The sequence below is a fragment of the Calonectris borealis genome, chromosome 19 (assembly GCF_964195595.1).
Source record: "Calonectris borealis chromosome 19, bCalBor7.hap1.2, whole genome shotgun sequence".
Taxonomy (NCBI): domain Eukaryota; kingdom Metazoa; phylum Chordata; class Aves; order Procellariiformes; family Procellariidae; genus Calonectris; species Calonectris borealis.
In genome coordinates this window covers 6761739-6787717 of record NC_134330.1, presented here as the reverse complement: position 1 = coordinate 6787717, position 25979 = coordinate 6761739, and the positions used below count along the sequence as shown (strand labels likewise).

General features: G+C 47.3%; 1 protein-coding gene, 1 long non-coding RNA gene and 2 other non-coding genes across 5 annotated transcripts in view; 1 reads left to right on the top strand and 3 right to left on the bottom strand.

Annotated features, from left to right (window-relative positions):
- LRRC75A (leucine rich repeat containing 75A) overlaps positions 1-5467 on the top strand; it is a 95846-nt gene extending 90379 nt beyond the window's left edge. Inside the window, exon 4 of the mRNA XM_075168789.1 lies at positions 3205-5467. Within this exon, the coding sequence (XP_075024890.1) occupies positions 3205-3790 (586 nt within the window). The 3' untranslated portion in view covers positions 3791-5467. The remainder of the gene's footprint in view (positions 1-3204) is intronic.
- Positions 5468-23168: 17701 nt separating this feature from the next.
- On the bottom strand, positions 23169-25786 carry LOC142090615 (uncharacterized). Of its 2 annotated transcripts, XR_012676603.1 has the most exons (6): positions 25644-25786; positions 25375-25436; positions 24684-24707; positions 24092-24169; positions 23783-23838; positions 23169-23338 (listed from the first exon to the last, which is right to left on the bottom strand). It is a non-coding gene; the product is annotated as an uncharacterized LOC142090615 (long non-coding RNA). The 2 variants fall into 2 exon arrangements; XR_012676604.1 differs by lacking the exon at positions 25375-25436 and having other exon boundaries at positions 25644-25782.
- Positions 23412-23485, bottom strand: LOC142090803 (small nucleolar RNA SNORD65). Its single transcript, XR_012676642.1, has one exon. It is a non-coding gene; the product is annotated as a small nucleolar RNA SNORD65 (small nucleolar RNA).
- On the bottom strand, positions 24317-24391 carry LOC142090799 (small nucleolar RNA SNORD49). The gene has a single exon (XR_012676638.1). It is a non-coding gene; the product is annotated as a small nucleolar RNA SNORD49 (small nucleolar RNA).
- Positions 25787-25979: the final 193 nt, after the last annotated feature.

The following is a 25979-nucleotide window of genomic DNA, read 5'->3' as shown; positions in this document are numbered from 1 at the left end:
GTCTGCCCCAGCCCACAGCCATGACCCCAGCCAGGACAAGCTCCTCTCTCCAAACATAAAATCCCCAAATAACACAGAACAGCTCAGCAGTTTCTGGGGTGTGAGGAGGAGGGGAAACATTGATTTCCTTAAGGAGACCTTAACATTGCACAGCCTAGTTTAAGTGAAATTCAGTCAATCTGCTCATAGCACAAGCGGCAGGTGCCTTTCTGTTAGGGCAGGAGGGTTGCAGTGGCCCTCGTGAGCCCGTAAAGGGCTCAGGGAACCACATATAACAAAAAAAACCCCAACAAATTTAGTTCTTTCCTATGGGGTGTTCCCTGAAAACAAATAGCTCGTGTGAAATGACTGCAATCCAAGAGCCTTTTGCACAGCTGTTGCATCCAGTTCCAGTTTCGGTACCTGCGCGAGCCGAGGAGGCTCTGTGAAATTACCTCGCTTTCCGCAATATCAGAAAGGCACGGCTTAAGTGCAAATTGAACCTGGGAAGAGCGCTTGTTTTCCTAGTGTTTAACCAAGCCTCTAGATGGAAGTTGACTTTAATCCCAGTATTTATCTGCATCCATTTCTTCCTTGTAATAAGATCTTCAAAGGAGGAGTAAGAACAAAGCACTGCTAAACAGACTGCGTCCAGCATCACCAAGGGAACTCTGAAAGAGATCTTTCACCCCTCCCAACCTCCCCATCACAAGCTGGTCGGGATTTGTGAGATGTTTCTGGTCTAAAAACAGCATCCAGGAGTTTGCCTGCTCTCGCCCCGGCTCGGCTGGGTCATAGCCAGGTCTCCGCAGCCAACCTGTGGCCATGGGCACCCAGTACATGGCTTTTGTGCCCTTCAAGAGAGAAGATGGATTTGGAGACTCTCTTGTTAACTGGCACACAACCTATGGGCATGGACCTTTGGAGTAAGGTCTCATTTTTCCCCTTGTTTGAAATAACAGTCTCTGGGCAGTCAGCTCTCATGGGCAGCTTGGAAAAACATGCCCAGAGGAGACAGCAGGGCAGCATCTTGACCCCGCATCCTCCACAGCATTATGTTATCTGGCCCACAGCTTAACCCCCAGTACAAATGCAGTTGCTTTCTCAACCGCTGCACATGCCTGTATCAGGACGGCAGGGCAGCCCTGCCACCGCTTGTTCTGTATTTGCTGCGAAACCCAACGTAAGGCCTGTTAAGCTGGCTGCCGTGCTGGCTGCATCAGCCGCATCGCCCCACCAAACGCGGTGACCGGGAAATCGCTGCCTGGTGACTCAAAGGCAGGCGGCTGTCAGACAAGGCAGGCACCGCAGGTAGCTCCGTACCCGTGGCAGAGCAGACAGGCATGGCAGATCATCATCCATACATCCACAATACCTTGTGCAACCCCTACGCTCCCGAATCTTACTTAACCTGATGACTACAGATATTCAGATAGAGCGCTTAGCTCCTGCCCGTGCACACAGGCATTGCAAGTGCCATCCTTCACGGGGGGGACACCCCGCGGCGCGTCCCCTTCTGCTGCTGGGTTGATCTCCCTGGCCCTTTCCTAACACCTCGAGACATGCTGGCTTGCAGCAAACTCTTTAACTGTAGGTTGTAGCAATTTGAGCCTTCTTGTGATTATTCAGGAAAGTTATTCTGGTGATGAAAGTACACACACGCCCCCCCCCCCCCCCCCATGCATTTTGGGGTTGATTTGTATAGGAACCGCAGAAATTTCACTCCTCCTTGGCTTGCAGGTCTCCAGTACTCTCTCAAGTGGCCCCGGCAAACTCCTCCTACCCCAGTGGTGAACCCGGGTATTGATGAGCCAACCATAAAATGCTTTGATGGTTACAAATAACCTCCATTGCCTCCCACCTTCCTCTATTCCAAGTTACTCCCCCAAAGTCTCGTGGGGAGCTCGCAACACCTTGCAAAGTTGGCTGGCTGTGGGCATTATTTACGAATTGAAGCTCAGCACAATTTACGAACTCTCTAGCTGTGTTACTTCTGGAACTGCTCAGGGGGAAAGCCCAGCGCTTACCAGCTGCCCGCACACCCCCCCAGATCACAAACAGCTGTAGGACTAGCCGTAAAACATCTTACCGTGCCGTGCAAGACGAATTTCAACCAAGGTGCGTTGGCACCGGAGCAGATGCACTTGAGCATCTGCGCAGCGGAGCGGGGGGCTTGCTCGGGGGCTAAGAGCAGTGTTAGTGCAGGTTTGCATTTTCAGGTAGAAAAACCAACAGGTGCTGGGCAGAACCATTCCCCGGCTCGGGCTGTAATGAAAGGCAAAGGCATTTCCACAGCTGGCTGGTTTGGCGTGAGGCTAACCCGTCTGCCGCCGCAGCAGGTGAGACGTGAGAGCTCACCAAGTCGACACGAGCAATTAGCATGCGTGAGGCTCCTTCCACCTCCTAATTCACTCAGAATAATTTGTTAGCAAAAAGTCCTCGGCAGCGCTAGTCTGCCGACAGGTCCTGATTGTAGATGTGTCTTTGATTCGCTTTAGAAGATAAATTGACCTGTGAAACTCCCGTCTAGCTCATGCTAATGAGTCTCTGTAGGGCCATCATGAGAATTAATTTATTTATCTAAGGATTTCTCCGTAGCGTTCATCTGCTCGGCAGCCAGACTGAAGAGACATAATAGGTCTAACACACTGGCAATACTAGAGCAAATCACCTAACCCTGGAGGTCTCTATCCTATATTTGCTGTCTGGGGTTAAAGTCGTTCTGGTGCGGGTCCTCAGTTTCCCACCTGTACAGCCGAGAGGACAAACACGTGTCCTCCTGCTCAAAGAGCTTCCTAACCAGCAGTGTTGCTGAGAAGCGTTACACCAGCACCGGCATAAGCTACAATTCCTGTCCATCTAACCAAGGGCTTCCTTGCCCTTTTTTGTACCTTTAAAAGCAGCAGGACAGCCTCTTTATTCCAGGGGTTTGCAGTGGCTGTGGAAAAGAACTCTGCACTCTTTCTGAATTACGGTTTTTGAGTATGGATGCCTTGCTTCTGGCCATCTTCCATCAATCAACAGCCTTGAAATGTCTCTCTGCCCCCCAACTGCAGAGACACGCGCCTGGCCTCTACAGAAGAGACGGTTAGCCCCAGTTGAACATCCTACCTCAATAAGTCATGTTCTTGCCCCCTCCAAAAGCAGCCAGGGAGCCCAAAGCAGTGCCACCAAGCAGAGACGTCCCCCCCACATTAATGTCCCTCTCCTTTTCTTCCCCCGCAGCTTGAAAGCTGTCCTGATGGGGAAGCCTCAGGACAACACAGTGGACTTGTCGGGCATCCCGCTGACGCTGAAAGACTTGGACCGCGTCACGTCCTACCTCCAGCACAGCTCGGAGCACATCGACACGGTGGAGCTGTGCTTCACGGAGCTGACGGACGACATGCTGCTGCAACTGCTGCCGGCGCTCTGCGTGCTGCCGCACCTCACCACCCTCTCCCTCAACGGCAACCGGCTCACCAAAGCCATCCTACGGGATCTCACCGAAACCCTGAAGGACCCCAAGAAGTTCCCTAGCATCACCTGGATCGACCTCGGCAACAACGTGGACATCTTCTCCTTGCCGCAACCCTTCTTGGTCAGCCTAAAGAGACGATGCCCAAAGCAAGGCAATTTGCCAACCATTCTGGAGTTCGGCGAAGGTCAGGTAAGCGATTTGGAGGGCCAAGATGGCCTGGCCGAGAGCCAGGAGGACCTGCAAGCTGGACCAGGCCAGACTGACAACATAGGCTTGCAGCAGATGGACAGAACAGTCGAGGCTGGGGAGCTCCCCAACTCGGAGCAAGGTGCTGCGACACCGCAGACATGATGTCCGGCTCCGTGGCTCTTGGGTGGGCGCGTTGAGCAAGGGTGACTTAAAACCGAGACCTCGGCGCTGGAGGTCCTGGCGGAGGGTCGATTCACACGGTGGGATGCTTCGGGAGTCCGGACTGCTGCCTTCCTCCCGTACGATGAATGTCAACTTTTTTTCCTTTTCAAAGAACACATAAAGGTGATCGCATTGAAGACTTGTGTTTTATAAAAGCTGGCCAGGTATTTTTAAACATTAGTGACGTGCTATGCTTTTTAACCTCTCAAAAATGCATCTCCACGGTGGTGCAATACGAGGCCCCTGGAAGAGCACAAAAGGGGAGAAGGCGGCGCCCAGACTTGGCAGGGAAGGGCTCCCTCTCCTTAGCGCTGGATCAAGCCAGACCCCAGCTGCTCTCCCACGCCTGATGGACGGACAGCGGTCACCCCAAAGAGGACTGCCGCCGAGGCAAACCTTAAATCCTTTCCAACCCTGACTTCAGGAGCTGCTGATGAACGGCGTACCTGCTGAGATACAGCAAAAGTCTGATCGCACACTAACCAGGGGTGTTGCGTTCGCTTTCCTGGTGCGGAGCTAAATGCCAGCCCGCAGCGTGCCCGGACGCTGCTCTCGCCCTCCGGCCTTACTGAAATCGGGCTGGCACTTGTGCCTACCTGGTATTTATTCAGATGTAAAATCCAGTTTCCCACCAGCCGTGCTGCTGTAATAACTCCAGAGCTTTTAATGTGGTACCTGGAGCTTGCACCGGCAGCGCTGAGTGTTTGATCCATTTTGGGGAGCGATCCGCAAAATCCGGAGCTGGGGCTCAGCGCAGGTTGATTGCTGTTGCTGAGAAAAGAGACCCCAATACTGAAGGTTTATAAAAGAAAAAATAATCCTGGGGTTCACCCCTGTATCGCTGCCACCGAGGGCTGGGCAGACGCAGCCAGCTGGGGGCTCAAAGCCTCAGAAAGGCTCTTGGGTCACTTGGCTGTGTCCATCGCCCCCCGGACCAGGAGTGCTTTGTTTCTAAAAAATGTTGTTTTGGTTTTTTCTAAGAGACATGGGTTTGATTTTATTTTATTTTTGATGGAAAATGGATCACCCCAGAGCAGCAGCGCTGGAACGTGCACTTTGGCTTTTTGAACCAGAATTTCATTTGATCGTAAACCTGGGGGCAGGCAGGAAAGTGTAAAAAACTTCCCCTCCCTTACGGTCACAGGCCCAGCCGTGACTCCCTTGGCTAAGAGGAGCCCCTTTCTGGCTCTTCAAAGCCCTTCCCCTGACCAGTTTTACAGCATCGTTCTCCTGGCTCGCAGCAGTGACTCTCTGGCTTTGCTTTTTCTGGGGGCAATCGCAGTCAGACGTTTCGGTCGTCTCTTTGGCTCTGCTCGTTCAACATCACTGCACCGGGAAGCTTTTTTCCAGAGGAGCTTCAGGCTGTCAGTGGTTGTTTCTCCTCTGTATGCAAGTAGGTAACTTCGAAGAAACTCTGCTACTCGTTTTAATACATTTGGCAAAGTTCAATATGATTTGCATGTATCCACGCCTTTTTCCTTTTTTTTTTTTTTAATGCTAACTCTTTCCAACAGGCATGAAAAAAAAAACTTTGCAGTGAATACACTGTTCTGTTTGAAATAAAGGAACTATCCGTAATCAAAATAAATGACAGTGTTTAATAAAGACCCAGTGTTGAATTTTTCCTCTGTACAGATTTGAATGCCCAGCGGGCAGCCCAGAGCACCCCAGCAAAAAACCCGTGCTAAGCACTGCAGGTCTGGGTTCTCCAGGGTGCTTAAAAAAAAAAAAAAAAAAAAAAAAAAAAAAGAGGTTGCTGTAGCTGGCTGGAGAAATAAATAGCCCAGTTTATGGGCTGGATTCTGCAGCGTGGGCACAAGGTGGACACAGAAGCATCATAAAAGCATCTGTTAAATTTGCAATGTCGCCACAGTGCAAAACTAATGCGGGAGAGCGGAATACTGAGAATGGCATACTGCTCCGCGGGGTGTTTCTCTCCAGTGTTACAGTCTCAGTGCACTGAAGGAAACGGCTTTTTATTTGCAGCAAGGACCGTTTATGTGACGTTTGTTCCAGCACCCAAACCATGGCAGGGGCTCATACAGGACACAGCAGCCAACTGGTGAGAGCAGGTTTGTCCTAACTCACAGGAGACCTTCCCTGCAGCACGCGGGGACTATTTCCACCATTACTACGACTTCAATAAGGTACCTTTAGCAGAGGTATAAATTAAGCAAGGTGTGATACACCCGGCTGGCCGGGTCTCAGCTGCATCCCTAACCATCAGCCCATCCTCGGGGGAGGCTGCACTTCTCCCCCTCCCCAGCAGCCACATGCAGGGGTCTCCTGGCCTGGGGCAGGCTGCGGGACGGAGCCTATGGCACCTATGTTTTGTTTGTATAGAAAGGCTGACAGGCAGCATGTAAAGCCTGTGCCTATACCCAGGGCAGTAAATCCACCATCACTACTTCATCCGCCACACGCGCACGTCGCCCTGCTGTGCCAGTTGTACATCCCTCACAGAGATTTGTCAACTCAACATACGGAGATTTCATCAAGAACAAGATTTCTCCTTGCAAAAAAGAAACTCCAGCAATTTCTTCTATAAGAGGTCAGGCACTGGTTTGCTCAGTACCTCAGTACTCGGAACTGGGCTCCCCTCCTTCCCCTGCATGGCTCAGGCCCCCCTCTGTTTAAATTATTTAAATCACAAGCTCCTTGCTGCAAGGTTTTTGTTTTCTGCTAAGTATTTGCACAGGAGTCAGCCATCCTGGACCTCAGCATCTGTCTGGACCCCCCAAGTTCAGCCGTAAAAATTCATAAACCAGAGGCACTTTGCATTTAGAGTGCTGCATCATTTATTGATGCTTTGCACGCTCAATTCCCTCACTGACACAAACCACCCAGGAGGTTTGCTCCTGCCACATTTCCCCTCCAGCCGAGCTTTTACCTGCTGTGAAACACATCAATCAACTGGGAGATATTTTGCATCTATCAGGCTCTTTCTGCAAGGGGCTACCAGCAGCCCACCAGCCCAACTTTTGGCTGCAAGGCTCTGCGCCCAATGCTGCCGCAGATTTGCTGCGAATCGGGAGCACCTCCTCCCAGCCGTCCCCCTCTGCCGTGAAATGCTGCGGCCGGGTCCCTCGTGCGATCACCCAGGACCGCGCTGCGAAGGACGAGCCTCCGGAGAAAGACCCCCCGTCCCTCAGCCCTTCGCCCCGTGCAGACGTTGCAGCGCTTGAGCCAGCTCTGCCCCACAGGTACAGGCGGGCTGTGCCAGCACCTCTGTGTCCAGCGAGGATTTAGCCCTTCTGAGAAAGGGAGATAACTAGAAAGGGCCTTTTATCGATAGATTTGTGCATGCTGAAGCTTGCACCAAATTACTGACTTTCAGAGGAAGAGGGGAAAAAAAACCCAGCTCTATTTTCCTCAGTTATAAAACCAAGAGGCTTTAGCTCATCAGTCTCTTCCTCACAGTGTGGATTAGGTCAATTAGCCATTTATTGCATTTCAGGATGACGATGATCCTGTGGGCTCAGAAAAGAGTGGGTTTTTTTTTTTTTTAAGAAAGCAGCATGAGATTGCTTCCCTTCCCAGCCCGCCAGCATCAAAACAAGCTTGGAGCTCACTCCATACATAATCAACGTTTGCTGTGCTACACCGGGCTACTTGTTCTGGTCAGAAGCTTTAAATGGCCCTAGAAGAAGGATTTAAGTACTGAAAATCACTGCTGTTAGAATATTAAAGTTGATTGAGGTCATTTGTTGTCAAAGGGAGGAGGAAATGTCCACCATAAAATAAAAAAGTCCATAAAACATCCAAGCCCGGTTTGGTTAGTTATCTCCACCGGCACCACACAGCTCTGCCTGTGCATGAAAGAAACTGGTCTGTGGGAGAAGATTTATGCCTTCAGCAACAAAAACGTACTAGGAAATCATTCTGCGCAGATTGAAGAGCCCACACCGAGGGGAATCAAAACAGCAGACGAGAAATGAGAGAGGCTTGAAAGGGCTGATGCCATGTGCTCCGGAGGGCTCGTTCCCGCTGGGTTATCTCGGAAGAGTTTGCACAAGCCCCATTTGGTTTTTGAAGGCGATTATTCATTTAAAATGAGGGTTACGTTCCTGGGGGGCATTGGGAGCGGGCAAGAGGGCTGGTGATGGTCACCCCCGAGCAGGGACTGTGCTGGAAAGCCAGGAAGCCACAGAAGGCACGGTTGAGGACATGAAGAAGCTCAAAACCACTTTGGCCAAAAGCATTGCTTGCTGCTCACCAGTCCTTCGGAGAGGACTACCCAAAGCTGCTGCGGAGGAGAGGAGACCCAGGGGACCAAGGGGACACCGGGGAGGCTGGGGCTGCCCCAGGCCACGGAACCGCACCGGGTTATCACACTGCGACTGACCTTGCACTCGGGCACGAACGTTTGGGCGCTTTCCTATGGTTCAGCAGACCTCCTTTCAGCAGCGGGAGAGGAGGGGGCTCCTGAGCTCGTGCAGGGACCACTCGTGTCCTCGGAAACGCAAAGGCTCCCATGTTCCATTAACTGGGAGCGCGTCGCCGGTAGCTGCTATTGCCAAGGAAACCGATTGACCTTATTAGCAGTATTCATGTATTAATGCTTATGAGGAAGGGAAAAAACAACTAACCTAACCTCTCCAGTGTAATGTGCCGAGGTAAGCAACAGATTTAATCTCTTCCCAACCACTTTGGTACGCAGGTGTCGTCCTGGAAACATCGCGCAGTGATCCCGCTCTTCCTTCGCTCCAGGGGCAGTTGAGGTTTTTATCTGCCTGGAGGTCGTATTCCACCAGCAAATTATACACAGCAAGAGGAGATGATCTTTCTGGCTCTATTAAATAACTTCAGCATTAAATTCTGAAGGACCAACAGGAAACCAGATCCGTCACTCGCAGTCCTCCGAGAGCCTCCAGCGATGCGAGTCTCACCGCTTCATACAAGCGGGCGCCGTCTTCAAGAAATACTCTCAAACACTCAACAGTCGTAAGCAAAAGGACTGACGACCCTGCAATACCAGAACCTGCCGGGCTTTGGAGATTCAGCCTTTCCTTTCCATGCCTTGGGGGAATAGAGGTCCTCTAAGATGATGAAGTGGCGTTAAAGGCTCGATGGGGATCTGTCCTGGTTTCGGCTGAGATAGAGTTAAATTTCTTCCTAGTGCTGTGTTTTGAGTTTAGTATGAGAAGAATGTTATAACACACTGATGTTTTCAGTTGTTGCTAAGTACCCTGCTAGTCAAGGACATTCAGCTTCCATGCTCTACCAAGCACTGGGAGGGAGCATAGCCGGGACAGCCGGCCCAGCTGGCCAAACGGCGTATTCCATACCATGTGACGTCATGCTCAGTATATGAATGGTAGACGTGTTCCAGGAAGTAGCAATCGCTGCTTAGTTATCGGTCAGCACGGGTGGTGAGCAATTGCATTGTGCGTCACTCATTTTGTATATTCTATCATTATAATTATTATTATTTTCCCTTCCTTTTCTGTTCCATTAAACTGTCTTTATCTCAACCCACAAATTTTTCTCACTCTTGCCTTTCCAATTCTCTCTCCGTCCCACTGCGAGGGGGAGAGTGAGCGAGCGGCTGCGTGGTGTTCGGCTGCCTGCCGCTTTAAACCACGAGAGGCTCGCTCCCCACCCTTGCAGCACCCCACGACCAGTGATAGCACACTTTCAAGACATGGGTTTGCACACACCCAGGCAGCACATCATGACTGCTACTTATCACACAAAGCTAGCCAAAAAATAAGAAATACAACAGATTTGGGTCCTACTGTGGATTTACATGTGCGTGGTCAAGGACAGCTTGCCCGGGAGGAAGGCAAAGCGAGGAGCAAACACCATGTCCCTGCACCGTTACAGCCACGCGCTCCGCTTGGAGCTCAGTCCAATAGCCTGGGCAATGCCATGCTGAGCTACAAACTTTACCACAAATGCAAATATCTGCAGCCAGGGACTGCTTGCGGGCAGGAAGGTTCCCAGCTGGGAGACGGGCAGAAGAGACAAAGGGAAATTTTAGCGCAGGGCTGGCTGCGAGGCTGCCCACTTATTTCACGCTCTGCTTGTACCAGAAAAGCTCCTCCAAATCCACGCAGGTGCAATCCCTTCCCCAGCAGGACCAAACCCTGGGGGGGATCTCCCTGATGCATACAGCCCAACGCATCCTTTGCTCTCACATTCTCACCCATTTTACTTACACCCATCATCCCCACCTTTAGGACAAATCACCTTTTTTTTCCTTCCTCATCTTCCTTGTTCTTTATTCAGAGGAAAAACCGTTTTTGTCTGGTACACGGGAGGGTGTCTGGGCAGGGCAGGCAAATGTTTTTGTCTGCACTTGCTAAAGGACTGGGCTTCCCCTGATGCAGCCTCCTCTCTGCCTTAGCAAAACCCAACTCGAATTGTATTTATTTTCATTCCCTTCCAAGCTTTAAGAAGGAAATATATATTTGTAGGGCTGCAGCGCGTGGAGGATTTCCCGTGTGCTCCCCGGGAACGCACAGCACTGCAGGGGAGAACTGGAATAGTGATTAAACTGGAGGGGGTGGTGGGTGCAGGCTGGGTTTTGTCTTACATCTGTATTTTGCAGCCTCTGGGTTGTAAAGAAGCAGGTTCATAGGAAATGGCTGTTTATGGGGAATGGGTGAATGAAAAATAATCCCAACTGCTGCAAAAGAAAGTGGGTTTTCAATGCGAAAAACGTGTTTTTCAAACAAGAAAAAGCTGACCTAGTTGAGAACCCAGAGAGCAGCAGGTTGGCTGACTTCTACCATCGTTACAGATATTTATTGGAAAATGCAGCGCTTGGGGAGCATGAAGAGTGCTTCCGCAGGAACCGAGAAGGATTCCTACGTTTGTCACGTGGGATGTCTAGCGAGTGCCCTGCGGAGCAGACGCTGCCGTTCCCGGGCGCGGAGGCAGCCGGACCCTTGAAGGCAGGAGGGTGCCAAGCTGCCCGGAGTGGAGCTACCTCAAAATCTCCATGGAAATCCCAATATCCAAAATTTAGGAATGCTGGGCTGCTATTTTCCTTCACAGGCAGGTTCCAGAGGAGAGCAACCAGCCCTACGTACATCCCAGGGTCTCTCCTTCCAAAATCCTGAGTCAGGCCACACGCAAAATCAGGCTTTTTCCACCTAAAACATAACTCAACAGCTGGGGAGTGCTTTTGAAGGCTGCGAGCCAGGCCACAACAAAACCTACATGAATACCCTGGTTATTGCGAGGAAAGTAAACTCTTGTGAGAGTGCTTCAGCTGCAGCTGCTTAAATAGAGAAGAAACCAGTAGGAGTGAAGGAAGATGCTTGCAGGATGCAGTTTTCCCAGGGAAAGGTGATTCTGATGGGGTTGCAATGAAGGACACAAGAAGGGAGAAGGTTGAGACCTGGGCAAATCTCACCCACAACATCTGGGATTAAAAAAAAAAAACATCTGCATAAAAACCCTGTTAGGCTAAAACTTTCAGCTGCTCCCATGCTACCTGAAGCCTGATATTTTTTCCCCTTACTAATAGAAGAAAAAGTCCTGGCTAGGGGAATCTTCTGCATTATTTATTGGCAGCTCATGCTGGTGTGTTTAACGCTGGTCCTGGAGACAGCGAATAGTCTGCTGCAGTTCAGCTGATAGGGAAAATGGATATAGGAGCATCTGGAAAAGCAACTAAGTATTATCCCTCAAGGACTACCTCTTTTACATGCAAAACACTGAGCAAGCACAGTTAGAAACCAGAGGGGCTTTAGCTCTGGCTGATCAAGGCGCTCTGAACCAAAATCACATTGCAGTTCAGATGTGTGCAGTTCTTGTTGGAATCATTTTCCTTGGTGGAGTGATGAGGCCGATGCCAAAATACTTCAGGGCCCAAGAAAAAGGTGCCAGATGGCAAGTACTGAGCACTGGGGAGGACCAGCCTCCCGCGAGCAGGGATGGATGGATCAGGCCACCCTCCCCTTCCAGCCCATCAATTATCTCCTACATTTCAGTGAGCAAATACTTCACTCAACTGTGAAATTTCCCTTTTACTACAAACACAAGGCAAAAAAAAACAAAAGGAAAATCGGATGTATCCTGTTGTTTTGATGCTCACGACAATGCCACAGGTCTTGGCCAGGACCAGGGCTCTCTTGCAGCAGATGCTGTTCAAACACGACATCCCTGACCACGGGCAGCGCAGCGTCCTTCCACCATGCACTTAAAGCTAACAACCAGCAAAAGAGATTCCCGAGCGACTTCTTTAAATAAGATGGATTTGAAGACCAGTTTTCCTAAACTGTCAGGATTTGGAAACATCTGGCAGATTTTGCCATGCAATCCATGTGCCCTGCACTAGTAAGAGCATCGAGGGAGAGCCTGCAAGGCTTGTTAGCAGCTCTCAGCCTCCGAGTATTAAGTTGGCAGATCAGCCTTCAGAGGTCACAGCTAAATTGAGTAGATTTCATTGATTGCGCCGTTAATTGCTTGCCAAGCGGAAAGCTGCTGCATGATGGACGACCGGTTAATTTAGAACAGATCACGCATAGGAAGCTTTATCACGGAGAAAGGCAGTGGCAATTGGTCAGGAGGTAGCAACGACTGCTCTTCTGCTACCTTGTGAGACGGTCGAGCTTATAACCAAACTTACTGACCCCCTTTTTCAGACGTTGCAATAACCAATGTCTCCAAGCAACATCATAAAAGAATAGCAAAAAAGAGCTGTACATCCAAAATACGTGATTTATATTGAGCTGAAGGCTTGTCGGAAATAAAATGTGGATGTTAGCTTATTTCTTTGAGCAGCCATAATCACTAAGCTGGCAGGGAAAGCTTTTGTTGTGCATTACCATTAACACGTTAGCGCAGAATTTGTTCACAAGGATGAACTCTACGAGCTTTGCTAACCGGAAAGGACGGGAGGAACCCTGGCACCTGGGACAGGTATTTAGGAATACAGTGCCAACTTTTTGCAGGAAAACTGCATAAGCCCATGGCTCAATTACTCCTAATCGATAGAGAATTGGAGATGCTTTGTTTGTAGTCCCTTCTGGTAGTTTTGGGCTTGCATTTTCTGTCTTCTCTTCTGTAAATATGCAGAGAAGACAGCAGTTTTAACCTTTGGCTTAGTTTGTGGTTTTACATAAAATTGAAGACCTGATTTAATAAGAGCCAGAAAGGATGCAATCTGCTCATCACCACCTTTAATTATTTGTGCAGATTTCTAAATTCATTCCCCAGGTTTTCTGTCTCCTAATAGCTTATTGATTCCGTGACTTCTATGCCATCTTTCATTCTTCTTCGCTATTTTATTAATTCAATCTGAGGAGAAAATAAACCTGTGGAGCCTATATAGCACCCTTCAAGAAGGCTTTGCCTAGCTGCATCTGGCGGGTTTGGCTGAGCCATCAGTTGCCAGCACAGCTCTTGAGGAAGCCTGTTGCATGCTGCATCCCTCCGCGAGCTCTTAGCGGAAGCAGAAATAGCATTTGAGGTTTACAAAAGAGAAGCACAGGGCCACTGCCTTGTGCTGTGCCAAGAAGAGGAGAAAAATCAATACATAACTCACTGAAGATTTGGCCCGTGCATTTATCACTGGTTTTTTTCTAGGTGAGGCTGCTGTTTCTGGCTCTCCCAAGGGCTGACTGCGTTACCTGTCAGTTGTGTCCTTCCCCAGGGGAAAGCAGAGCTCCCCTGGGTTTGTGCGAGCCTTTGCGGAGGTGCTCTGTGATTAGGATTTTGCATCGCAAGCAGCCGCTGAAGGCCTCCGCCAGCAGCAGGACCACAAGCAATAGTGAGAGACATGCTAAACCCAACGGGAAAATCACAGCTATGTGATTAGACCTCAAAGCACCTTACTACAGGCATGCCTGCCCTACAGGTGTAAACTCCTGGAATAGATACGGAGACTCAGAGATATACGGAAAACGACAAGAATTTATATGGAAAACGACAAGAATTTATATGGAAAACGACAAGAATTTATATGGAAAACGACAAGATAAAGGAAGGGACATTGGCTGTAACAAATACGGAAAATCCAGCTACATCCCACATCACCATGGGAATGAGCCTCCCCTTTCCTCCTTTGCAGCTGCCTCTTGTCTTGCCACTACCTCCAGGTAAGACCTGCAATTCCAGCTTGTCTTCTATTTCATTTATATCAGGTGGCAGTAAAGAATTGATCTCTGAGCACCATGTGCATCATGCTCCGGGTACATACTAACCTGGCTGTTACCAAACAAGCTCCTACTGAATCCTGCGCATAGAGATGCGGGCAGAAAATCTCAGAGGTAGACAGATTTTCAAACACACAAAATAAAAGGCATCTGCTTCAGGCTGCGTGCCTTCACACATCGCTTTCCAACAGGGGGAGAACATCACCATTACTTTTCTGTTTTATCTCCTTCACTGTACACACCTGCTTGTTAAATTATGAATTTAAAGGCTAAGTATTTTTCCAATCACTCTGGGGGAAGCTGTGCTTTCTTGCAAGCTCAGAGCTCCCCTCCACCACATGCACTGGAAACACCTTTGCACAGAGCTGCAGGCTGAAATGCAAAACTTCGCCTTTCCTTGTGCCCCTCACGTGCCTCCCTCTGCCACGAAAACCTGCCAACTATGTTCAGGCTCTTTGGAAAGAAAAAGATAATCAGGCAAATTATAAGGGGGAGATTTTCAAAAGAACAAAGCACCCACTTCTCCCTTCCAAGCGGCTGAAGAAGAGAGGCTTTGCAAGCGTGCGTAAAGCCAACTGGGTGATACGCATTTTCCCAACAACTGGCAAAAGTTACTGTAAAAATCACTCCATTGTTCAGCCAGGAAAAAAAAAACACAAAGCAGCAGAACAGCTTGAAGCATTGCAACACTCAGGAGATAGGAGCCGTATTTCACTACTGCTCGTTTCTAGAGCGTAGGAGCAAACCTCAGCTCCCACCAGCGGTTCGTTAGGCCTGGTCGGTAAATCGGCGGCACGGGAAGGTGCTTGCAATGCGCTAAATGAACCAAGTCCCCAGCGTCGCTGGGAGAAAACCTTGTTTCCCCTCTCAGAGGTAGTTAAACTCAGTCTTCTGCACATCTCTGGCTGCTGAAACCGTCCTCGTTCTAGCTCGTTAACCTGAGCGGATATTGCTTCTTTAAGCGATACTACTAATTAGGAAGTGGTAAAAGGCAAGAGCTCTTTCCCCCCCACCCACGCAACACGCCGTACAGACGCACAATGGAACTGCAGCTTTAATTTAGGTGGAGCTTTTCATGGAAATTACATCCTGCAGACCGATCTTAGCAGCTCAGGTTTGCACGTCAGCAAAACTGCCCATCTGCTGGGCAAAGTCCGCTCCACCTCCACGTCTGCCAAGCAAGCCTCGTTTAAAAGGCAGCCCCACACAAATTCAGCCCAGCTCACGTGAAAGGGATTAGACCAGCGTTCTCTGACGGTAACTGCCAAGCACGAGCCAAGCAATCGGTAATACCCGATAGGAAATAAGCTCCGGACCAGGGCATTTCTGAAGCAATGCCATGTACTCACCACAAAACATCGCTTGTGCTGTACAACTCTTACATATTTAAGTGTCTAGAGGTCTCTTGTACTTATTTTAATCTGTGTGTTCCTCCCAATCATCCATTTCTTTTCCCTTTCCCTCCTAGCCCACCAAAACTTCCGAAGTAACAGATGCCCACAGCCTCCTCTTGAAATCCCTCCGTGCACCAGTATTTGCCCATGACCACCAATTATTTCCTTCTCCCTCCTTAATTTCTAGGAAAATCTAAAGGGTGTGATAAGACACCAGCTTCTCTGGGAAATCATAATTTTTCCTACCTGCTTTAATTTCCTCTTCTAATGGATGTAGGTGCCACCTCTTCTTCCTCGTGCAAGTGTGACCTTCTGCCTCCTAGTCTACAACTTCAAAGGCTTCTTGCTTCATCATCGATCAGAAATGCAGCTTTTCCTCCTCAACTACCTCCAAAACCAGCCAGCGCTGCCCAGAAGTTTGTTGTCTCCTCCTTGGAGCTTGCTGCCCTGCAAGCAGCAGGAGAAATTAGGTAAACGTAGTATTATTTTTATAAAGGATTGGATTCTGCTAAGGGAAGAAAGAAAGAAAGTAAAAGAAAACCCAAAATCCTTGCCCTGTGCCTGAGCTATCAGGGAGATTAAACAGGAGGTGGATGTTTAAAACAAAGTGGAGGTAAACAGCCTCAGCTGGGGCCCCCAACGAGCACCAGCTATTTAATCAATTCGGGTCAGCAAACGTCCCGGCCTCAAGCCAAGCCCGGCATCGGTCTGTGAGCAGCCTCGAGGCTCTTCATACGATTATTCAAGCTCTGACATTGCTCATCACAGGTTGGGCCACCCCTTCTTGCAACCCTGGACCTGCAGACCTTGCTTTTTAACAGGTGATCGGATTATCAGGGGCTGTAGGGGGGGATGAGGGAAATCGCCAGACTGATTGGATGCGATTTTAATCCCTCAGAACAGGAATAAGACCTGCCTGTGAAGGATGAACCTATGGGCGTTGGTGAAAAAGTCCCTGCTGCATCCGACAGTGTAAATCTTACTTTGTATTTACAGTTCTGCACAAAAATCCTCTCTGAACTGACCAAAAATCCGCACCCACAGTGACTGGGCTCCTCAACGTGCTCTGCAGAGGTGCTAAGGAGGGAAAAAGTTTCCTCAAGTACAGTATAACTTTTTATCTGTTTCCTCTAACTTCTACAATCTCCAGTTTCCCCCACGTACTCGCCAGGTCTTTCGCAGCAGTGACCTTAGCCTGCGGCTCCCTCGAGCAGAGGGGTTTCCCTGGAAGCAGAGCAGCCTCTCCACCTTCCTCTGTACCAGACGCTCTCTCCAAAGACCCAAGCTAAGGAGCTTTCATACAACCACTAGAGAAACCCACCCCAAAAACGGGCTGAACTTTACCCAGAGTCGGGGCAGCCGTCAGACCGGAGCTGTCCCTTCCTCCCTGTGAGCAGCTCCAGGTACCACATCAGTTCTTCAAATTTTGGTGTTACTGCTGTTACCTCGGTCCCGTTCTCCCCCCCGAAACCCTTCTTTTTCCTCAGCTTTAGCCTCCGAGCTGCTGATACGCTGCCGAGCGACACAGTGGTGCTGTCATCTCCAAAGACCTTTTTGAAGCTTAAAAGCAGTAGCTTTGAAATACTTTCTCCTTGATGTGGTCTCCCATTTTGGACTGCCGAACAGCCCGGCGCTGACACAAAAGCTTTATTTTGCCTCCTGCAAACACAGAGCATCTTCCTCCCCCAGTACAGAAGCGTACGGGCTGGTTTAGGGAGATGGCTGGATACACATTAAATCAAACTCAAAGTGCACGTACCCCGGTACAGCCTCTTCCGATTACCTTCTGAAATCTCTCTGCAGTTCCAAGCTCCCAGTTCGCACCTTGCTTCGAAACAATTCTCATCTTCACAGCCTGCATCCCATGTATTTCACATCCCGAGGAGCACTCGGCACGACGATTTTGTTATTTGCTGCTACGGTTGAAGGTAATAAAAATCTGATTTGACACAGTTAAGTAAAATTGCTTTATCCAACCACTGACCAAATTGGCCTTCCCTTTACTCACCCCAGCGAGGCTCTGATCTCCAGTTGCTTCGTGAGGAGGTGCTGTGGCTTCACAGGAAGGCTGGCGGACCATTTCAAGGTTGTCTGATGGAGGCACAAGCGATGTAAAGCATTACATCTGCTGTCGTTGTGGGCCACGTTAAACCGGACATCTTCATGGATCACCAGTGTTGTATGTGCTGGCAGATCAGGGCCGTGATAACCGAATGACTGAAGGAAGTATTCTACACCACCAGTATCTTGACCCAGGTATTTATTAATAAATAAAGCTGTTCAGGAAAATTTGTTATCTGGGTGATAAGCTTAGACTTTGCCTCAGGAAGTTTGTGTCTGAATGTGCTATCAAACCTATTCCACCATTCAGTTAATAACGGCACCCAATACAAACTCAGAGCCAACACAAACAAATCATCAAATGCAGTTAGCACGCGTACAGAATACAAGAAAAGCAAAGACAATCAAACCTGAAGAAACTATCCTCCTACAGGAAAAGCACAAGCAAGGAAGTCATTCAAAAAAAATCTAGAAAATAAATTAAAATTATTAAAAAATAAAAACAAGGACAGCCCACCAGAAAGCCATAGGCAGCTTTAGAAATATGGATCATTATTTCATTTGTTTAGAGAGTTCATGTTGCAGCTGTGCTATGCAATTATTCTACCATAAACCATTACAAATAAAAACCCTGTTATGAAAAAAAAAAAAAATCTAAGTATTGACTTGCAAAAACTAACAGGAGTCTAACAAAGAAAAAAGCACGTACAGGAAAGGTCTTAATTATTGGAGATGAAACTTTGAACATTTCAAGTTGATTAAAACAGCAGGGTTTTCAAATTCAGTCTCCACTGTATAAATGATTTTCTCATTTGTATTTTGTTCAGGTTTTACAGTCCCACACACAGGTGCTGCGCTGCGAGGCGTTTATTGACTTCAGCTGAGCTGAAGCTCAACACCCACCACCAAGGAGACCCAGCAGGGCTTTGCTGCGTGGGTCGCGGGCTCCAGCAAGCAGCCGGGCTTGCAAGTCCTGAGGCTGCATGCATCTGAGCGAAAGGTAACGAAGGGTAAGTAATTCTTCGTGTAGTATTTTCATTTTTACTAAAGAAAACTAAATTTTAACTCCTTTGGCTCCTCATCACACAGTTTCTTCACGCGCTCGTGTCACCGCTGTCTGCTCAGACCAGAAACGCTTCGGGGCTGGGACCATTACTGTAACGGGTTTGCACAGTGTCAAAGAAAATGGAGGCTCAGCCTCTGCCAGCCCTACGCTAAGAAACATTATTAACAGCCAATTAAGGAGTGATATTTTCACTACGCGGGGGATTCTCTGCATGTTAATGAAAGTTGCAAACCTTATTAGACAACCATGAAGGAACCAGCAGTAAGACCATGTTTCGCCGAACAAGCATCTTCCAAGGTTGTAAAATCTCTTTCTCTACAAGAAAAGCTCTGACCTTGGTCACTGCACCATCTTGTGGGCTCGAGCGTCGGGAGGTAACACAGGCAAATGCTCTTCTCCCTCTTCCTGAATTAGAGTTCAGGAGTGCAAAATGCTTACTGTTTTTTAAATATGTCCTCCTTGCATGCTCTGAATCAAATTCCACCCGTTAAATTCTTCCAATTTTAAGCAGTATTAGGATCAGTGCATAACATTTGGGCTAAAATTGATTTTAAGCATAAAACTGAGACACTAAATGACATGAACTAACAAAATAAGGTGCATGTTTGTCCTACCAGACCACTAAATGCTGTGTCAACCTTGTTCTTCTTTACAGGAACATGTGAAATGTGATAAAGCTTTGGCAGCAGAGAATAAATCAGATGCTATGAACGTTGCTGAGCCTGAGCCCTGGGTGAGCCTGAGAAAGGCCAAACACCCCCCGGCTATTCGGAGCCTTCGCTCTGTGCTCAGTCGCTGCCTCTAGCATCAGAAATCATAACAGATAAAGCATTTGCTAATGTGGCAGTTGGAAGAAAACAAACCCATAAATTTTCCTTGCACGACACTAATACCATCTTAGTTGTTCCTTGCTAGAAAACAGCAACTCCTTTGACAGCGCCTTGCTCCTCTTTCACTAATTAGAAATGAGGGAGAGAAGAGTTGAAAAATTAACTGCTCTTCATCTGCCTTCAACAGAAAAGGAGTGAAGCTTCACAATTCAGGACCCATTTCATTCTGCAAAGGTGAAATATGCAGTATAGCCCTTCCTCCCTTCTCCTCGAGTGGATATAGCCAGCTAAACAGCATTCCGCTGAAACAGCAGCTACCAAGAAAGAACACATCTTTAGATTTTAGTTAATAGCTGGGATATATTAATTATAGTAATTTATGGTTTTCCATGAGTGATTATTTTAATGCTGATGTAGATATGATTGCTTTATAATACTAATCAAGAAATAACAAGGATAACCAGCATTTATATGAAACGTGAAGCATGTGATTTACAAAAAGGAAACGGAGTACTCGCAAGGCAGCCGTTTCCCCACGTTAATTCTCTCCCCCGATGACGCAGGCCACACCACGCTTGCTTTCCTGTCCTCCATCATTTTCATGCAACATTGGAAAAGGATGAAACCAATGCACCTTGCCCGGCACATGCAAGGAAACCATTTGCACAACGTCCCTTCTAATCCATTCCACCTCAAACGTGACGCGCGACGAGCTGCCTGCAGTTCGTGCCTTACCATAGTCACACGACAAATTCCCTGAACAGAGATTCCAGGTCAGTCCCATCCCATCTTGCTTAGTGCCCTATATAAAAAGGAGCCCGAGGATTTGAGTCTAGTTACTGCTAAATGCATATTCACATCACAGCAGTGGTTTTTGCAGTTGGCATCCTCTACACCATCTCGGCACAGAAGGAAAGACGCAAACGGGAGGACCATGACCCAGAGCAGCCACCCTCCATCAGGTCAGCAGCCACAGCACGTATTTTGTGGGTAATATGTAATCACTGTTTTCTCGCACAAATGAATTACTGCATGACATTGCCATCCCTCTTATTGCTAAAAGCTGGCACTCCGCCATTCTTCGCTTCACTGCGTAAGGTATTTTTTTTTCTTTCTGCTTTAATCCTTTCATCTATTTTAGATTTATCGGTGGTTGTTGGTTGGTAAGTGCCAGGGATTCCTGCCAACTGTTCTCTTAAACCTTTAGAAAATCCAAAATAATTGTATTTTAAAATCAGGATTTTTTCTGTTGCTTATTCCCCAACACTGTAAAGTTGATGTGCTCCAAATGTAATCAAACCAGAATGATTTTATTTCCCCTCCCCCCAAGCACTGTAAAATAAATAGTAAGATTATATATGCTCCCATGTAAGATCAGAGCAATATGTTTAAGACACCTATTTTGTTCAAGAGGCACCATATTCTAGTAGGAATAACACTCATTCCTCTTAGCAAAAACCAGCCTGTTAGAGGATCCCTGCTGAGGAACTTTGTTTCTGATGAAAACCATAAACAAGTAATACTAAAATGAAACTCATGAATAGTTAACTGTGGTACCACCAACTCGTAACCTCAATAAACCCAGATAAACTGTTTCCTGTTTACATAAGCATTCCCAAATCAATTCTTCTCTATTTTAATAATTCTGATACATACTAGAAAGAACAATTACAAAAACAAGTTGCAGCAAATCTTTCTTGACCAAATGAAACAGCATGTTAAACAGTCAAGCAAAAATTTGCTGAGTTGTTCCTGTTTACTGTGGGCATGTGGCTACACTTACCTCCATTATCGTTAATGGCGTACAGAATCTCATTTAAAAAAAAGAAGGCGGATTCCTTGTGCTCTTTCTGAAACCTTTAAAACCATTTTTATTCCCAATGCCAATCGTATCAGCTAAGAAATGTCTTCTGTCAACACGTTCTAATACACAAGCTCTTAAAATCACGCAAAAAGAGTTTTCTTTCATTAAACACTTAGAACTCTAACTCTACTTAAAAATTTTAATTAAAATAAACATTGCAGCAACCTGTTCTTCACACTGCTCAAACACACATTCAGATAAAAAGAAACAGATTAGTTCCAAACAAGTTTTGCATACTCCATTACCCAGGTTGAATCTTTATATTAAAACCTGCGTGTATCACAGTAACATTCCCAGGAAAAATCCAGATTTACCTGCACATTATAGTATCAAGCACTCTATTGCTTTTTGACATTTCTCTGAAAAACATTAAACCTGTTCTTCCGTGATTAAAACACATAACTCTGAGTTTTCAATGAAAGAAACCTCTGTGAAATCCCACGTTTCATACAATTTACGCCCTGAGCAGAGATGTACGTACTTGTTCCACTCGTTTCGCAGCCACCAGGGCTCACCGGTGCTATTAGAGGGACAGGGACACTGCCCTGTGATGCCAGATGGGAAACAAGAAGTCATAGCATCTACTTTCTTTCAGGTAATCAGTCAGGAGGTAAGAGTCAAGAAAACAGATTCAGGTCCTTACCTAAACTACGCAGGGAAGTGCAGTCACAGCTGGGGCAGTCCCTGAAGTCTTGTCTGTGACCCAGGACTGGAATAACATTTACGTTCCGCTGTTGCCACTTTTTCCCTTGTACCATCATGAAAATAAGCAAGCTCACACTGTGACAGTGATTTTATGGACTACGAACCTGTGGGTAAAGCTGTATCCCTGCTTTTTATTTTATGACAACCAAGAACTGTTCACCTAAATTACTACAGTAAAAATATACTCCTCACTGACTATCATTCTGACTGTTCTGTTGGCTGTCCGGAATGGCTTTTTCCTAGCCACAGCCCCTCCGACAAAATTTGTAGTTGGGTGAAAGGTTCATCACTTTCAGAAGCAATACCAGAGTACCTTCTACTTGGGCTGCACAGTTAACATTACTTGATCCTTGTCGGCACAGACTGAGCGCGCCCTCACAAGGAATCAGATTATTAATGATGTTTACCTTTTTCAAAAAGCACACACTAAAGACGACTGTACCAAAATCTGTCACTTGGTGACACCAAGTGGGCAAAATGACCACCAACACCTGCATTAAATCTGTCTCAGTGGACATGCTCAATTGCTCTAGGTTTGATGAGACTCTTACATTCCACACCTCCTGTAAATATAAAAAGACCATTGAAGCGTTATAGCCTGCCAGTTATACTGACATAATGAATCCAACTGGAAAGTTTCAGCCTCAGAGGCTGTTTTTCTCATTCAAGCACCTCCACTTTTAAGTCCCCAAGATTCCCCCAAAATTTGTTACCTTCCGTTTATCAACCTCCATTGTAGATCAACCTTAGAACGAGTAACTATCACAAAAGCAGCCTTTTTTACTCTTACTAGCGACACTGAAGAATGCTGACAAGTTGCCGAGTATAAGTCTCTCTTTCCTTTTTCCACATCTGGCAATTAATTTTAGACTCACACATTTGGACCATTATTTAGAAGAGATGTAGAACATTGGCTAGAACACTATTGCTGCAGAAGGTTGAGGCCAAAATAATGAAGAAATAGCAAGCCTGGAACAAGCTGCAGAAATAGCTGCATTGCCTCTTCTTGCTGTTAGGGGTACTTAAGGCCTAATCCCTCCAGTAATTACAGCAGCAGTATTAGTATCACTTGTTTAAACTGTTTAAAGCAAGTAAATTACCAAACACCAGGTAGAATGCTTACACAACTAAAACCCATTTGCATTATCTACAGTAATTATACTGCAGTGTATATACATCTACTTTATCATATTATAGCAAATTATAGGAGTCCTCAGCATATTTATTAAAAATGTGTTGCATAATGCAAAATCATTCCTTAAGGCAGTAAGTGAAAAAAACAGACCCAGTTGTTTTTTTTTGAGATAATTTTAATATACATGTAATCAAAACTGTAACTGTTACCACTTCTTAACATCTTAGTGCAGAAAAATACATAGTGTTTACAAACACCAGTCCCCAAGGTTACGCACATGTTTTACTGGATTCCTTCTTCATCAGACATTTTCAGCATAAACACCTGTAATACAACAGCACGGATAAGTTAACCATTCAGCACCAGGTATTAACCCATTTGTTAATGTAAGGGATATCATCAGAAAAACCTTTGCTCACCACCAGTCAATCTGCCGGTAATTCCAGCAATTTTTGGTTAGTTTCATCATATGATATCTTTAGGTAAATCGATACACTTTTAGCAGAAGCAAGACCTTTATCCCTTTGCTCTACAGTGCTGTCAGCAAAACTGTAGTGCAGAAGACAGCTGCTCTTATATATTTACTACCTGTATTTTAGTCTAATGAAGTATTTTTTGGCCTAGACCTTCATTAATTATTAATTTTAGAGCTACGAATACACAGAAATAGAAACACAGCCAATGAGAATGTTCTCAACCAGGTAATGTTTCTGAGACTGTAGCCAAAAAACATTACGTTAAACTAATAGCACACCAAACTAAACTCACCCAGAAGAATCTCCTGCTCTTGCTGTCTCACTGCCTTCCACAGGACTTGTAAAGAGCTGTAACATCAATTAGTAGACAGTAGTAACAATTAGTACATGGCAGCAGAGACCTGAAAGCTATACCTAAATATAGAGATACCAGGCTTTAAATTTTGAGGAAGAGAAGAGGCAAACCAGATTGATTCAAGGTATGAAGTGTGAACTGACAAAATATTCTCGAGTTTCTGGCAGCCTATAAACCTCATTCATTCTCAACTTAGATTCCATCTGGTACAAAACTCTACACAGTCCAGCGAAATTCATCACTTACCTTCACATTAGGGCCATCTCCAAAGAGCGACTAGCTCCCAGCCCCCATTGTGTCACATTCATCTGGAAAGACCAGGCTCTGCAGATAAAGTGAAACAGATGGACGTGAAGCTATGTTAGATATTACAAGAGCACTTTTCACAGAAAGCAAGTATAAATTACAGTTGCCTGATTAACTGTAGAAGACAAATTTCTAGAACTCAAACTCTGCATGCATGTAGCTGTATTTCAGACAAATAAGAAGGTTATCGTCAGTTCTCGCATCTGACGGCACTTCCTATTCAGGGTTATCATCATCAACAGCCAACAGTTTTTGTATTCGATTACTTAAAACACAGTAATTGTTTCATCTTGAACCAACAGTCGTACATTTTCCCCTTTTGTTATAAAAGGCATTAGCTCCGTTAACTCAATGGTACGTAAAATTAGTTTTAATTAGTTTTTATTTAACTTGCTTTAAGATGTAATTATTATAGGTTATTTTTGACTCGTGGTCCTGTATTTAACTGCTTTATGTCATTAGTATGCAAGTAAAGGCCTGGAACTTTCTTAACAACTTCGTGCACCTTACTACAAAATTAACTTTAACTTACTTTTCACTTCAAGACATCTTCCTGCTGTGGGAACAAAAGCAAAAGAAGCATTACTAGACAGAATATTCTTCAGCAGTAATTTTAGAGAATTATAAACCCACCAACACCAAAACCTCACCACCAACAGCCTGCTTGTAATTCCTCCCATGTTTGTGTTGATATCATGAATCACCAAAATATTTATATCAGGCAGCTTTTAGTAATCAACAATTCTGAAGTGTTTTTAGTTAGAAAACTTAGAAACCTCCCTTACGCAGCTTGCCAGTAAGGGCAATTTTTAAATTGAAATTCCACACAACACTGGTTCTAAGGTTGTGATGTTCGTGGCACAGAAAGGGTCTGGCACATCGAACAACCGAAGAAGTTACCTGTTTGCTAAAAATAGCGCCATAAAAATAGAAATCCATAGAAAGCACAGGAACGGAGCTCTCGGCCTGACAGGACCCTGCCCCGGCAGCAGGTGATGCTGTGAGCAGCAAGGGACCAGCCCGAAAGCAGCCAGGAGGCTCACGACGAGGAAATAAGCGATCGCGAACAGGCTTTACCCTCCCAAGCCTTTCACCGCAAGCTCCACGAGCCCGCCAAAGGCATCGCCACCCCGACCGCGGCTCGGGCAGCGAGCAGCAGCGATACCTCACACACACGCACGCCCACAGGCCTCCCCAGCCCAACCGAGCCCCTTTTAACTTACCGGGGAGCCGTCCCAGGGGCCCGAGCGCAGCCCCGGCCCCGCCGCCCGCCTCCATGGCCGGCCTGCGGGGACAAGGGGAGTCAGGCGCCACGTGCTCCGAGGCCACACCCCTCCCCTGCGCGCGGCGCTCGGGCCCACGTCACCCACGCGGCCCGTTCTCCCTCATACCCCCCCTTCGCTCCCTCGAATGGTCGGGCCCAACCCGAGCGGCCCTGGGACGGGGAGACACGGCGGACGCCACCACTGCAGGGGCGGGTGGGAGCTCTCACCTCAGCCTGCGAAATGATAAGGGAGCCGCGCCCCGCAAGCCGGGCCTCCGCCTCCCCCCGTCCACCTTCCACGACGGCCAACCGCCCCGTCCCCGCGCGGGACCCCGCGCACCCCGACTCACCCGCCGCCCCGCACGCAGGGCAAAAGGGAGTGAAGGACGGCGGCGGCCCCTTATAAAGGCTTGGGACGTACCACTCCGCGGCGGGGGGGCGGACCGTGCCACTGCTCCAGCAAGGCGGGGGTGGTCCAAGGCGTCCATATTCTGCAGCGCGGCCCGGGAGGGGGGCGCGGCGGTCCGGGCCTTGGGGCTTCCCTCAGCCTCGCTAGGCCGGTAG